At 40.5% G+C, this 15,117-nt stretch overlaps 1 protein-coding gene across 1 annotated transcript in view; it reads right to left on the reverse strand.

The window, feature by feature from the left end:
• Window positions 1–5,887: 5,887 nt before the first annotated feature.
• Window positions 5,888–15,117, reverse strand: part of LOC109640994 (cadherin-12-like) — a 76,392-nt gene continuing 67,162 nt past the window's right edge. The window contains exons 12-13 of the mRNA XM_069511711.1: window positions 11,580–11,831; window positions 5,888–6,801 (exon numbers count right to left, since the gene is read on the reverse strand). Coding sequence (XP_069367812.1) covers window positions 6,188–6,801; window positions 11,580–11,831 — 866 coding nt within the window. The 3' untranslated portion in view covers window positions 5,888–6,187. The remainder of the gene's footprint in view (window positions 6,802–11,579; window positions 11,832–15,117) is intronic.

Raw genomic sequence — 15,117 nt, forward strand, 5'->3', positions numbered from 1 at the left:
GAAAAAAGGAAAATGTTAAATGTTTAGCCAACATGCTGCAGCCTCATGTCTGCATGTGTGTCTCTGGGTGCTCTGGCTTCCTCACACAATCCAGAGGTGTCATCTGGTCACATTGTCAATCACAAAAAAAAATCACATAATTAGGTTATTAAAGGTACAGTGTGTAGAATTTTGTGATATCTCGTGTTGAAGTTGCATGTTGCAGCTGAACACCCCTCACCTCACCCTCTCCTTCCAAACATGAAAAAGAACCTGTGGTAGCTTCAGTTGTCATAAAAACTCAGAAGGTGTTTAGTTTGTTCAGTCTGGACTAATGTAAAAATAAAGTATATAAATATAAAGAGCAGTTTCTGGTGTAAAGAAAACTACAATTCATACGATTTAGTTGAAACGAACTAGTGAAAACATCAATAGTTTCCTTTCACCTAAATCTTACACACTGGACCTTTAAGATTTGATTCCGATTTTTAGCAAGCAGGGCACACGCACATTTTCTGAAATTAAGAAAAGGGTTTGAAAATAGGTGCAATATTTCCAAGTGTTAGCTTTGCTTCTAGTGGGCCCAAAGTGCAGAACACAAACACAGCAGATAGATGGTAATAAAAGCAAAAAGTTTATCGCTGGGGCTGGGGCGTGTTGGCGCGAGAACAAACAGGTGGACGCTGCACAGCTGGTTCTGTGACAAAAGGGAGCATGGGCTAAGTTTGCAGCAAAAAGCAAGGCACACAAAAATCTCACTCGAAGATAGAAGTAGAATCACTAAGCCGAGATGTGTTACCTCACTGGTGGATGGATGAAGACTGCAGAGATGAGCTGGGGTTTTGTAGACTGAGGAGAGGTGGAGTGGATGAGGAAATGAAGCTCAGCTGTGCAGGTAAACAGGAGACCCCCGCCCAGCTCCAGGTGAGTCACACAGGGAAGGAGGTGAACAAGAAACAGCGGGGGAAGGGAAAACACAGGGCAAGAAGAGGAAGTAGAAAACCTGGTCCTTACACCAAGTACATCTGCACTCGAGAAAATGTTTCTACATATTGATAGATTCATGCATTTTAACACCTTCAGAGGTTAAAAATAAATGCATCTTTCACCAATGCTTCTATATGCAGAAGATATCACACACACCTCTCATTCACTGTCAGTAGTTCAGAATCTTGTCCAAGAAATGCAGACTGGAGGAGCCAGGGATCAAACCATCAACCTTTTTAGTTAGTGGACGAACCTCTCTACCTCCCGAGGCATCGGCTGATGCTGATTGATAAGTAATTTTATAGTCAGTAATATTGCTTCTGATACCTCTCATAGAGGTCAAAATAAAGTATTGACACTTGCTGTCATCAATAGTTCTTCTTTTCATGAAACGTTTGTGAGCGTGTTTGAATTGTAGTAGTAGGTCACCAGTGTTTTGGTCGCCCCTTTACATTACCGATTAAAAGGGAACAAGATGGATTGGACCTGTTCTATTAGTTCTCTCCTCTTTACATGTATGTTTTATGCTGAAACTTTTTAGTGAGAAATGCATTAATGAGAGGTCTGAAGGAAATATCTGTTGGATCTGATGTAACCCATTTCTGGGATTCTGATTCAATCTTCCATTTTATTGGCAGATTTAAATCATAAGCTGGGTCTCAGTTCTGGGGCCACATCCTTCAGTCGCTTTAATTGACGACCGATGCAAGTTCACTCACATGGAAGTGCATGCTTCACAGTTCTATAACTACAGATGACTTTTTATTCCAGTCAATCACACCTTCTCAAACTAAGCCTTTTCATTTTTACAATGTGATACATTAATTTCAGAGGAAATTCAAGGACTTTATTTAAAAACCTATTAGGTGGCAGGTGACCCGCAGACCGTCTTCACATGAAAATAATTATCATCACCGGTGGCTCAGATGATGGACTGGCATGTCAGAGACTTCATAGATCATTGCTTTGTAAGTTTGTTTTACCTCATTTCTTGTAACAATGCCAGTGAGAGACACAGTCACATTATCTCTCTCTCTTTCTCTCTCTTACACACGCACATAGATATTGACAAAAGGGCAAAGAGCACTACACAGAGCTCTACATCGATGCAACAACAAAGAAAAAATGCTAAGTTAGTTTTGTAGATGAAACTACATTTGGCCAGTCATCTTGTTGATTAGCAACATCCGTTTTCTCTTCAAAATCAGTTTGAATAATTTGGGGTTTGGCTTGTTTTTGGCTGCTTGTGTTTCCTGACATGCTGGACTTCATCATTATCTATAGAAGTGATGCAGGGATGATGATGGTTGTAATTAAGCAGATGTGTGCAGAGGGCTTGGAACTTCTGAACACTGCTGTTCGTGAAATGCTGCGTGTATTATGGAATCGCTGTGGCTATTTTTGTGCGGTGAACCTCTGCATCAACGTCTCACTCCATGAGAGAAATTGCTCAATAAGCTAAAATCTGAATGCTTGGGAACTTTCTTCAGACCATTTTTATTTTCAGTACCAGAAAACTCCCTCTTGCATTGACAACGCTGAAGCGGTTTTGCTTCGTCTTCCACATTTTCCTCCAAGTACAGCTCAGTGTGCTGTGCTTCATCCGGTCCTCTATTAAGTCGGCTGGGAAATAGATTTGACCATCTTCAATATAAATCCAAAGGCATTTCACATCCCATATATCAATCTTTTCCCCATCCCGGCATGTTCTGATTGGAACGATCATACTGGGGCTATAATTTACCTTCCGAATCAAAATGAGCTCAGGAGTGAATTGACGCCATCCTGCCAAGCTGACTGTTATCCATTGTCACAGCTGAGATCGAGGCTTGATAAAGTGAAGGTCATCCCCACTGTCTGAGGCTATCAGTTACGCCGTAGCAATCAACAAAATCTATTTTCCATCACAGCGGCTGCATAGGAGAAGATGGATTTGATGCACATAGACAGGTATTGATTTGGCAATTTCCAAGGGACAAACAAAATGGCCTCCCAACTGTTTAACTGTTTTTATTTGCCTCAGAGTAATGTCTCAGCCCTGGTGGGAGTTTCATATACCCTTTAATTACAAATGAGTCTTTTGGATGGGTTGTAGGTAAATGGCAGCGTCAGTGACTGGAAGCTGTAAATTTCTGAAATAACAAGTTATTCAGACGAAAGACAGCTGATGTCCAGCTGTCTAAACTCTGCAGTCCATATGAGACACAATGAGACAGCTACTATATATCCTAAGCTTAAAACTGGTAGTTAAACACCTGCTGTCTGTCCTACTAGCTGTACTCCATTTAAGCTTGAGACACATTTCTGCAATACATTTGCAACACTTTGCTGTTCTGGATTACCCATCTACAATGTTATCGAGGTGTTATTGTCCTATTCACCTTGTCGGAAATATTGTGTCAGGAAATGTTTCACAATAAAAGTCCTGTGAAGAGATGGAGGGTTTGCGTTCACTGAAAGGAAGTGTTGAGTTGGTATCAACAGTAGTTAATGTAATGCATTAACTTAAACTGGAACAGATTAGCATGAGCCCTCATATGTAAGTACGGCAAATTCTACTAATCAAACAGAGGGAATTAGAATTAAAAACATGTTACCTTGTGTAGGAAATCCAGCAGGTTTCATTATAACTGCAGTAGCATTTGTTCCTGGTCTTCCTTAAATGTTATTGTACATAAAGCAGTATTCCATTTATTTAACCTCAATATGATATTGAGTGTATCATATATCATATTGAGTGAGAGAGGATGACTTGGACTTCCTAATGATGATCTTGTGCTGATAGAAAACTGAATTCCCTACTCTACTCTTTTTTATCACTTTGCATCATGTTCGCTAGAGGTCATGTCCGATGTACAGTAGGGATTCCTGGTCACACTGTGCAGTCTGGTCTGAGGGGACATAAATTAAGACATGAAACTGCCTGAGCTCAAGTTTAATGCCTTATGGAAAGTGCAGTAATATTAATTTGGCCTTATCAATTAAATTGAGTGTGTAGACTGTGCACAGGCTAAACACGTGTGTGTGTGTGTGTGTGTGTGTGTGTGTGTGTGTGTGTGTGTGTGTGTGTCTTTGTCATACACACACACACACAGTCCTGCTGCCTGCTTTCAAAGAAAGTGGAGAGAAGGATGAAACTGAGCAGCCTAAACAAACAACATCAAAAATCAAGATTTCCTTTCATAAAATCGACGAGATGGAGCGTCAGGCACTTCACCAATGAAAGTAGAGATCTGTTAGGTTGAGAGAAAAGCAGGAGAAAGAGAGAACAAAACTGGAGAATCTGGAGACCTAAAGAAGTTGCAGAAGTGGAGCGACCCTGAAACCCTCAGCACCACAAAGATTGCCACTCTTATTAAATGATCTTATTATCACCCAGCAGAGGTTCAGGAGGGAGCTACAGGCTGAGAGGGATTAAAACCAGGTTCTCCAAGAAGATCTGGAGAGGCATCATTCTGGTGAGGCAGCAGGTGGACAACCTGAAGTGTCGGCTTGAGAAAGAAGTCAAGTCTCACGCAGAGTATCACAGGACAGGCTCTTGATGCAAATCTGCACAAAGGCTGCTGAGCAGGAAATGCTTTTGTGGAGAGGTGGAGGAGCTGACAACTTGACTCAACATTCAGCTCTCACTCAAAGAGGAGAGAGAGGGAAATTGAGCCGCCTGACAAAAAGTATCACGAGAAGACTACAAAAACAATCAGCAGTATAGTCCTGACATAAAGCTCTCCCTGCCTCTGAAACTGTTGAGAATGAGGTGCCTGAGAAGATCCCGAAGGCTAAAAGATGGCTTCAGTCTAGAGGAATATCGCATTGCTCAAGACTAGTGTAGTGCCGGTTCTAAACCTGCCTGTTTGGAATGGACTGTTTGCTTGGCCTGTGTTGTTGCTCCAGGGCTGCTTCAGAGTTTTTCATTGTCATTAATCACTTTTTATTGTTTTTGTGCTGGATGTTGTGTGCAGAGCTTTTTTATAAGCAGTCTGTGGTGCAGAGTGAAGTTAGAAAACTTTTTGTTCATCCTACCTGGTTTATCTGTAATTAGTGTAGTTGTTGTAGTACTCATTTCTTGTTCACATGTGGATTATGTGTAAGTTGATTTACTTAATCGTTTTTTTTTTCATATCAGCAACTTCAGACATCTGTTATTAACTTAAACCCAAGTTCACAACCTTTCAAATTAAAAACTGTTCTTCAGCTCAACATAACACGTCAGCAACAAAATGAATACTATTATAATAATATTATTATTTTACTTTGAAGATAAATTCTGCACTCTCAACGGAAAATTCTCAACATTTCAATAGTTGAATGAAAAACGTTACATCTATAAAAAAGTAAAAAAGCTTTTCCTTATATTCCAAATCCCCCTACATAATGCAAAACTTCACTGTGAAACATTTTTTCTATAAATACGTTATTGTTGTCTGCTGATGGTGGCCCAATGAATATACAGTACCAGGTGCCCTTAATATTTTTACACTCATTCTTATCCTACACTTGGCTCAGCATCTCTCTGTGACCTGTAAAAGAACAAGAATTCTCCACTTCCATCCTAAGTGAAGTCATTTCCCCAGACTGATGACTCAGAGTTTTTCAAATGCACTCTCGTCCATTGAGCTCTGTTTTAATTATCATTCTGTTTTGTCTTGCTTTGCCTCATGGCTGCCATTTCAAAATATTCCCTGAAGAGTCAGTGTGGCTGCAGCAAAAAGTTAATGCAAAAAGATGGTTAAAAAGAAGTAAGTGGCAGTGTTTAAAAAGTAATGAATGCAATAATAAATGAATTAAATCTGTGAAACCCCACCTCAAATAAGAAGATTTATTAAAATAAATGAAACGGTGGACTGACTGAGTGATCAATCGTCACCTTAAGTGACCTGAGCACAGCCTCAAAACCTAGCATTCAAATGTTGAAATCAAAACATCGGTTTGAGATGTTTTTTATTAAGTGACATGAATCAAAAGACATGTAAACATACAGTACCTCAGGCACTTTGAGGAGCTATCAAGTTTACCTTTTCATGCACCTGTAGCTAGACTCACTGCTCTCTAGCTAACTGGCGCTGCCATAACTCTACCTCACATGAACAGTTTCTATCGGCTCAACATCATCTCACATCCTTCTAACCAGTGCCTGTCACAGTAAAAAAAAAAAAACATGTCTAAAAAAAGTAAGCTAATTCCCACATGGCTGCTCAGTGTCTCTCCGCTCTTCAACTTCCTCTCAGCTCTCCTTAGACAGAGTGGGTGGCTGTCTGTCCAGGATGCTGGCCAGTGTTTTGAACGGCTGTCCCCAGTCACCAAGATAACTAAAATCCCCTGAACTGTCAATTACCCATGACTCCTCTATGGAGCTGAGCGAACCCGCCACGGAGCCGTCGCCCTCGTAGGCGTAGGTTGCTAATGAATCGTAGGGCGGAGCGGCATAACCCTTGTGGCTCTCCTCCAACCGGTGTTCGATAAACTCCCTGATCGTCTCAGCATCGCCCTCAGTCGCTCTGCCACAGGAAGGGAGTGGGGCCTTGTCGTTCACGGAAACAATAATGCTGGCTGTTTGACGATGGATGTCAGGTGACCTGACATTATCGCTGCGGCTGGTGAGATGCAGCAGAACCCCGTCCCCATAGCCATTCTTCTCTATCTTGGAGACGGCACTGTGGGATTTGGCGTGCTGTGAGTGTGTGTTGCGCAGGGTGCCCATGTCGAAGGCATGAGTGTCCGCCTCGCCCCCGCCCTCGTCGTCGTAGTGAATGACATTGTCACGGATGTCCTCTTTTGATGTCATTAGAGTTTCTTTCTCTTTGTTGCGCCTCTGGCTCATGTACAGCGCTGCCATAACTGCAGGACACAAAGAGAATAAGGTGATGGGTTAGTTAAAAATGATTAATGCTAGGTGTCAGCATGTTGGAGGTGTCAGCACTTGACAACAACTGTGTCCGCTAGCCGTTTCTTTTTGGAACAAACTTTCCCAAATCCAGTTGTTCCATCATGTATTTTATGAGCTGCTCACAGTTGTAAGTTTCCTGATGGCAGGCTTTAATAGGGTTACACTTCACTCCCAGGTCAGATCCAGGGTAATTTGCTCTGCTCTCAGTTGGTGTCTGCATGTGCACATGATGTGAGGGATACAAACTGCCAAAACTGAGCACAGGCAGCTTTGAAGATGGCGAGAGCAGGAAGCCCTGCTGCTCCCACAAATCTCACAAGTCCTCTTACGGGCACAAAACATTGATTACACTCACACTTGTGTCCTGGACTGCTCTCTAAAGTTCTTCTGTGTTTACTTATCCACTGAGGCACTCTCCCACCTTCTGACATTAGCACACCACATTTCAGATAATGTATGAGGAAGATTTGTGGGAAGCAGTCACTACTTATTCATCTGATGACTTCAATTCCTAACATAACAATGGCTGGCAATCAATGTAGATACTGACTACATCAATATGCTTTCTAGTAGAGGACAATCTTGTTCTGTTTTAGCATTTGCATGATGTTGTGCTGGGAAAACAAATGGCCACATTTGTGCCACTGTTTCACAATTGCATGTTGTAGACAGACGGTGTGAAGAGGATGATAATGAAATGATGCAAACAAGTCTCCAAATCAGCTGTAAATGATTTTTCAAATTTGTTTTTATTTATTATTATTTTGCAACCTGAAATACTGTGTATTTTACTCAAAGTGGTTTGGATAGCAGATTGAAGTTTTAAATCCCCAGCCACATGAAATGGACTACCTCAGTGGCTGGAGTTCACACACTGCTATTTCAATGTAAATGGAGTAAACATTATCCACAGAGAAATACCATCAGTTTGCATAAAGTAAAATGTCTCCCCTCCTGTACCAGGATATTAACTGTTTGTCTAGGGTCTATGGTGAAATAAATATTAATTTGATGTTGTATTTTCGGATCCCAGTAAAGAGTAATTGGGCAACATACTGAACTATAAATGAATGCAGTCTATTTAAATCATGCTGTTACGTTATTTCATGACTTTCAATGAACACAGAAGCCATAATGTCAGACACACACAAGTTAGACATACATTTGTGTATAAGAATGAAAGCCCTATTTGCTGCTAAAAGTCGTCATTGAAAACTATATGCAGATGTGGTGTCACAACCCCCACCCCCCTACCCCATCAGTGCACAGAGAAGGAAAAACAACAATATTCCCTTGGGGTAGTGCATGTGCTATAGAAACTAAACAAGGTCATAGTGTAGACTAGGGTTTGGGCTAATGGGAGCTGCTGATATGCACAGGAGTATATTGATGTTTCAGCATGTTCAGCTCTTTGGGAGACCTAATAGACAGAGTCTCCTGACTGCATCGGGCGTGCCGCTGGAGGAAACGGTACGGTACAACTGAGGGTTGTGAAAAAGCTTAGTGATAACAGTGACACATGGGTCAGAGGGGGCTTTGACTGTGAGGACACACTGTCTGCAGCTTCTCTGTGAAACATCCATCCACTGGAAGCCAAGCGCTCTTTATCGGCTTCTTTTGTGATTCAAGTTAAAACCGATTGTTGGTCCGCCTCACGAGACAGTAGCACGTGTCACGTGTAGCAAGTGTCAGTATAGGAAAACAAACAATGAAAGGCACAGTAGAAAGAGCAGAATAATGTAAAATCATACAGGAGTTTCTGATTCAGCAGGATCGGCAGCAGTGGTGTGTTGTGCTGCAGGTGGGAGAATAATACTGTGTTAGCATTAGAGGGGAATTTATTTAGTGTTGCGAGAAAAGGAGCCGGAGATGGAGTTGTTGGCCTGGTAAATTAATGAAATCTTTCCAGGGGGTTTTGGAGCAGAGAGCTGTTTTCTAACCTGAGAGACAAACAAACAGCATCTTGTTTAGCTCGACCAAAGCGTTATTTTGCCATCAAAATAGAGAAAAAGCATTTCTGTTTAAGAACTGACTAAAGATTCCTTAACACATGTTTAAAATGCAGTAAATATGACACTTTTCAAGCATTGTTCAAAATATGGCATATGAGCAGTGTGGAAAATACAAAATTCCTCAAATCCAAAAATGACAGGATCTAACTTTCAACTAATTTCAAGTTTTACTAAAACAGTACAATAAGAATATAATGTAATCAACACATTTGAATAACAGAATGCCATTTACAATGTGTCTGCTGTGATGTGCAGATGCACAGCACAAGCTTACCAATTCAACTTGAATTTTGCAAAAGCTGCTAACAGTGCTATTGTGAGCTTAAATTGTCCAAGAAGAAGACAAACTACATTCATCAGAGTAGGGTTTGCCAACCAAGAGGTAAATTCACCAAAGGGAAAACAGGTGTCCCTGTGCCATTTAGGAATTATTTAGGACATTTTGGCTTAATCAAATAAAGCAGTTTAGATGTGGTTTGGCTTCTTCGTTTTTCAACCAGTTCTGGTCATGTGTCATGTACAACACAGTTCTTTACTCTTGGATCGTCATAAAATAGCTGCTGCTGAAAGAGATGAGATTTTAACCAAGAAACAGGGTTTTAAACCAAATTCGCCTCCTGATAACTTTATAAGCCTGAAATTCTTGGAGAACATCTTTTCTCGCTGTGTCAAAATCCTGACAGAAAACCAAAAGTGAATTAATCAGTGTTTTCTTCGGAGCTGCTTTGCCCCGTCTCAGGAGACAGGAATCTTTTTGAAAAACATTCGTTCAATTTCTTTTCTGTCAGATTTGGTTTTATTTGTGAACAAGAAGCTCCAGCAATTCTTAAATTGGAGAAAAATACCAATTGTCTCAACTCTGGTCTAGTGTTAGATTACAAGTTGAGGAGATCAGGTGACTGACAGAAAATAAACTGTTGATAAACAGTTAAATTATCTTTTTAGGTATTTTATCAAAACATTGAAAAACCTATATTTGGCCTCTGTTTTATATTATTCTAAAAGGAATGTGTTTAGTTCGTCAGACAAAACAAGCAATTAGGGAGGTAGCGCTCCATCCATCCATCCATCCATCCATCCATCGTGATGCCAGTATTCATTTGGTGTTTTCTAATATTCTGCTCCCAAATTATATATCACTGGCCAGTTTGTATATTTTATTTTTGGCATATTTCTCCCGAGCTTGCTTGCTGCTGTTGTGCTTCTGCCCTGAGGGTAACAAGAGCTAACAGGAAGTTAATAAAACAGTAGGAGATGCCAAGTCGAAGACCATTCCCCAGGGAGGACACAGAGCTGTGAAAAACCTCTGCCATTGTTCTGTTGTTCACCAGGACAAAGAGTTGCTATTTCACCTTTGTATCTATTGAAGGCAAACCCTATATCGTTTAAACATCCCATGTAAAGATGGTCGCACTTTATACATTTACACTAAGTCATGCAGGCTTCCTCTACACCTGCCTTTACTCTTCAAAGTGCAATATTACTGCCAGGAAATATGGAAATGTCTCTTTCTTTCGGGCAGGAGACAGAAGTGGATGTTATGTGTTAGCACCTATTAGCCCATCCTCCCTTCCCTTTTTTATGTCCTCTTTCAGTTATCCTCTCTCTCCACAGAGGACACCAATAAAGAAGGCACAATGCCCTCAGGAGGCTGCGATTCTTCTCTGACATACCATCAGTCAGTCCACACAAACACACACACACACACACAAACACGTGCACACAGAAAGAAGGAGATAGGGTGAATCAGATATAAAGGAGGGATAAAGAGCTGCTTTCACACACCTTTCTTTTCATTTCTTCTTTCTGAATAATGCACCACATGTCTTAAGAAAAATATGTGCCTACACACACACACACATAATGAGAGCTGTCCATTGTGTTTCTTCTGTGGTTGGACAAGTGGTTATATAAATCTCTGCAACAGACTCAAAAATGAAAGGAGATGTTGGAACAAGAACAAAAATGCAGTAAATGAGGAATAATTGATCTCCTCAAAAAACAAACAAACATGATCATTAGAGCATGTTGTGGGTTGTTGGCACCATCTAGTGTAACAGCAAGAGCATCAATTCTTTGGTGAAAGTGCCTCTGCCTGTCATCATCAGGTGAAAGTGCAATGACCTCAAACTCAACAAGAACTCAAATGTTAAAACACTTGAAAGAGCTCTCTGGATATACACTGTGTTTCTCTACAGGCCACTAAACTGACTAAACAGTGTTAACTTACTCATAAAAAAACCTTGGACTATGAACCTTCTAATACACTATTTAAAGGTGGGAACAACATAAGGTACAATTAAAATGAAATACATTAGTGAACCAGGGGAGACATTCATTTTTATGTGGTGTTTATAAGGTATTCAGATTCACATCAGATGAATAGAACATTTTAGCCATTTTATACAAAACTCCCAGATATAGGGGACAAATAAAGTTATTTTCATGAATTGCTTTTGGGGGCATGTGGGGGGCAGAACTAAATTCAGAACAAGTTAGAAGAACCAGGTTTTTCTCTTCTTTTAACATACCGTTGTGTTTTAATTAATTATATATAATCATTAATTTTTAGCTCTGTTTTGGTCTCAACCAATACTCAAAATGGCTTTTTAGCGTCTAAATGCAGCAGCATGTTCTGCAAGGCTCTCTCTAGATCATCTCTGGCTTATGTCTGTGTGTTGGTGTTTGTATATCCCTGTGTTGTAGGCGGAGCTTACCAATCAACAGAGCTACACACAGCAGAATAGCCATCAGGGCCCCGGTGCTGAGGCCCACAGGCAGGAAGATGGCCTCGGCTGAACAGGTCAGCAGAGAGCCCCCCATCTCACAGGAGCACACTCGGATGGTGAGGGTGGCCGTGCTGCTCTGAGCAGGGTAACCGCTGTCTTCGACCACGACAGGAAGAACGTAGACGTCCTGCAGCCGCCGCTGAAAGCCGGAGCGCCTGGTCACAATACCCGCAGTGTTGTCTGGAAGCCAACAGAGGATGATGTAACGTCACAACAATATCCTTGATATCAAGTGTTTGCTGGCTGGCAGCCATCACACCACCGTCTGAGAAATCTGATCAAACCTGAAGGATTGCACTCACAGTATGCTGGATGCACTGAGGCTGAAGTGTTTGCCCTGTAGGATAGGGCTGGTGTTATTTTATATGTTTTACTTCAAATTGGATGAAGAAAAACTAAACCAACTATGTGTTTGTCCCTCAGTTCTTTCCCTACCCTGCCTGGAGTGTGTGGTGCAGGCCACCAAGCCTGTTGGTTTCTACTGAAGAAAACAGCCCCCGATCTATAATTTCATCTTTTGTAAATAGCTCATTTTCTAAAGCAGTTGGCCACTTTAGCATTTCTCCAAGGAATAAACACAAGAAACTAGTGCATTTGTTCCATGTGCTAATTTCAGAAGTTGATTAATCCACATTTGGTGCCCAAGTGAGTATTTATGGGGACTTTAATCAAATAAATAAATAAATAAACCTTAAGTTTCTACAGGGTTGTGTGTACATGCTTATGAAGAATCGGGTCACCAAGTAGAGCTGTGGCTCACTGATGTGTTTTTAAAAGTTTGTGGCCAACACTGATGTTCTATTTTAATGGAGGTATAAGTCTATTAGTCTTATAATATATATGTAATACCTGTCAGCAGGAAACATTGTTTACTTGGCTCTGCCACCAGACTTATCCTTTAAGACAAATGCTTCACAACACAGACTCTAAAGTAAAAACCCAGGAAGTAATGAAAGAATCATCCTTGACCTTGTTTCTAGTAAACGAGCTGATTCTGTCATTTGTCTCAGAGGAGAATGTCAAAAAATAAATAAAAATAAACTGCATCATTTTAAACCTCAGCGGAGACTGTAGCCTGTGCCTCAAAATATAAATTCGATTTTTAGATGCACCACACAGCACAGGAGGAAGCTCTGCCACTTCAACCCTGTCTGCCAGAATTTAAGTTTCTATACAACTAATCTGCAGCAGCAAATTTGTACAAAATATAATTTAGTTCAGAGGCAACTTTTTGTTTTTAATGGATGGAGTGCTATATTTGTGAGATCTCATGAGGTATCATGAGATCTCATGAGGTATCATGAGGTCGTTTGGGTGGATGGTGGACATGCAGAGAGCACAACTGTCACACAGAGACCAGGGCCCTGTACTATGAAGCAGGATTTGGGCTCTTCGAGGTAACTTCAGGGTCAATTCGGGGTTTCTGGTTCTACAAACCTCGTTCAAGTCTTTTTAGGGCAAATCACCATGGCAATCAATGCTAAATGGCTAACCTGTTTCAGAGCAGGTTAAGTTGCAGATACCAATCAATTCCTTTGAAACATGACATCAGCGTTCTTACAGGATCCCGTGGAGCTCGGTGTGCAGATAGTTAGAGTACTATCCCTTGAGATAATGTGATGAGTATCTTTATGAAAGATATAGATTCTCATCAGAGGCAATGATAAACCTTTGTTATCTGCTGGAGCCGAACATTAGCAACCTGACACGTAGGAGCAATGTGCTCCCAGTAAGGGTCTTGTTAGTACATATTCATGTCTTTTGGCCCCGAGTTATTAATCTCATTCTTACATTATTATGGCATCATGGAATACATTTTTTCCCCAAAGTCACCTGGAGGCTCCGTAAATTACACATTTACACAATTTGAGATTTTTTACCAGCTGTTCTTTCTGTATTAAGCAGCTGTCACTTTTGTTTGTCTGGATAATGTGTTTGTCCTCCTCGTATTTTTCTAATTTAACAGTTTGCTCTATATATATATATATATATTCATATGAATTCAGCTATTTTGGTTTCCATCAAAAAGTCCTACATCTATTGATAATATCTTTAGTCAAAGTGCAATAAATTAGAACTGAAGCTACTCTTATGCAGTCGTTCAAGTTGAAACTGAACGTGTTTGTATAGGTTTTACTCAGTGAACACATCATCTTTGAACATAATCTGGTGAATAATTATGTGTTTGGGAAAAGTAATTATCCATTTGTAAAAATAACTTCAAGGAGATATGGTTTGAAGTTAAAATTCTTTTTAAGTAGGAAAGTTTTTGTCCCAGAAAATAGGTTTTCAGAGCTGAAGGTCAATGTATCCCCAAACTCTTGCATACTTACTATGGCGTGCTCTGTATCTACTAAGCCTATACCTTCCCAGCATGCACCACAGCCTCGCATTTTAGGCTGGAGCAGAATATTTAGATTTCAATACATGCACTTAGAAAGTGAACTGAAGAAAGTGTGCTTAAAGGTTTAGAGGCAAAGTGCTTGTTTAAATTTTAATAACATTAAATAACACGCTATTGTTCCAAGAGATACAGGGAAACACAAGAGAGAAAATGTCCTTTGAAATAATTTGCATATTAAATGATTAGATTAAATAAAAAACCTTTAAACTGCTCCCGCATAACTATTTTATTTTACTGATTCATATATATATGGTGTTGCTGATACAGTTTGAAGAAATTAAATCCAGTTTTCAAGGAAAGTGTATTTCTCAATTGTAAGAATCTGTCTGACAGAAAATGTTCTGCGGGGCAGAGACAACCAATGAGAAGAGGAAATGGGATCATTTATAACTTGAACAATTTATGTGAAATCTATTTTGATGCAAATATTCAGCACAAATCGGTTTGCAGCAGATGTGTGTGCGTGTGTTTAGTGTGTGTGTGTGTCAGGAAAGATCTGTTCTCCCCTCAGTGGACAGAGATGTAGCTTGACAAGGTAGAGACCATTAAGGCACCTTGTTCCTGTTACACACACACACACACACACGCTCTAGTTCCCCTCGGTGGCTGCAGGCCTGTGTGTCCAACTCTATCAGACGTGATGCTGACCATACAGGTACAAATATACAAAAATACTGCAGTGCGTGTTTGCTTCCTGTTGAGGTGTTGCAGGGGGAAACAGGAAATGTCAGGGGAGAACTTGCGAGACAAACACACTCTTCACTCAACAGGGAAGGAAATGTATAAAAGAAGATGTTAAATAGCTGCAATGACAACTCTGTCACATGATCATTAAACCAGAGAAAAGCTTATTTGATCCTTCAAGCTGACATTCTGATTCTGTGAGTGGGAAGCTTACAAAAGTTGTAATCCTTGATGCTGCACCAGTGCCACCTACTGGTTTGTTGTGATCCCTGCACATTAATGAATGGAACTCTGTGAAGTGAGTGACAGTAGCTCACAAGAAAGTGTGTGTCACAAAGGAAGCACACATCCGTCTGCAATGAGCAGTGACACTGACTG

Source organism: Paralichthys olivaceus, chromosome 16, assembly GCF_024713975.1.
Source record: "Paralichthys olivaceus isolate ysfri-2021 chromosome 16, ASM2471397v2, whole genome shotgun sequence".
NCBI classification, from domain to species: domain Eukaryota; kingdom Metazoa; phylum Chordata; class Actinopteri; order Pleuronectiformes; family Paralichthyidae; genus Paralichthys; species Paralichthys olivaceus.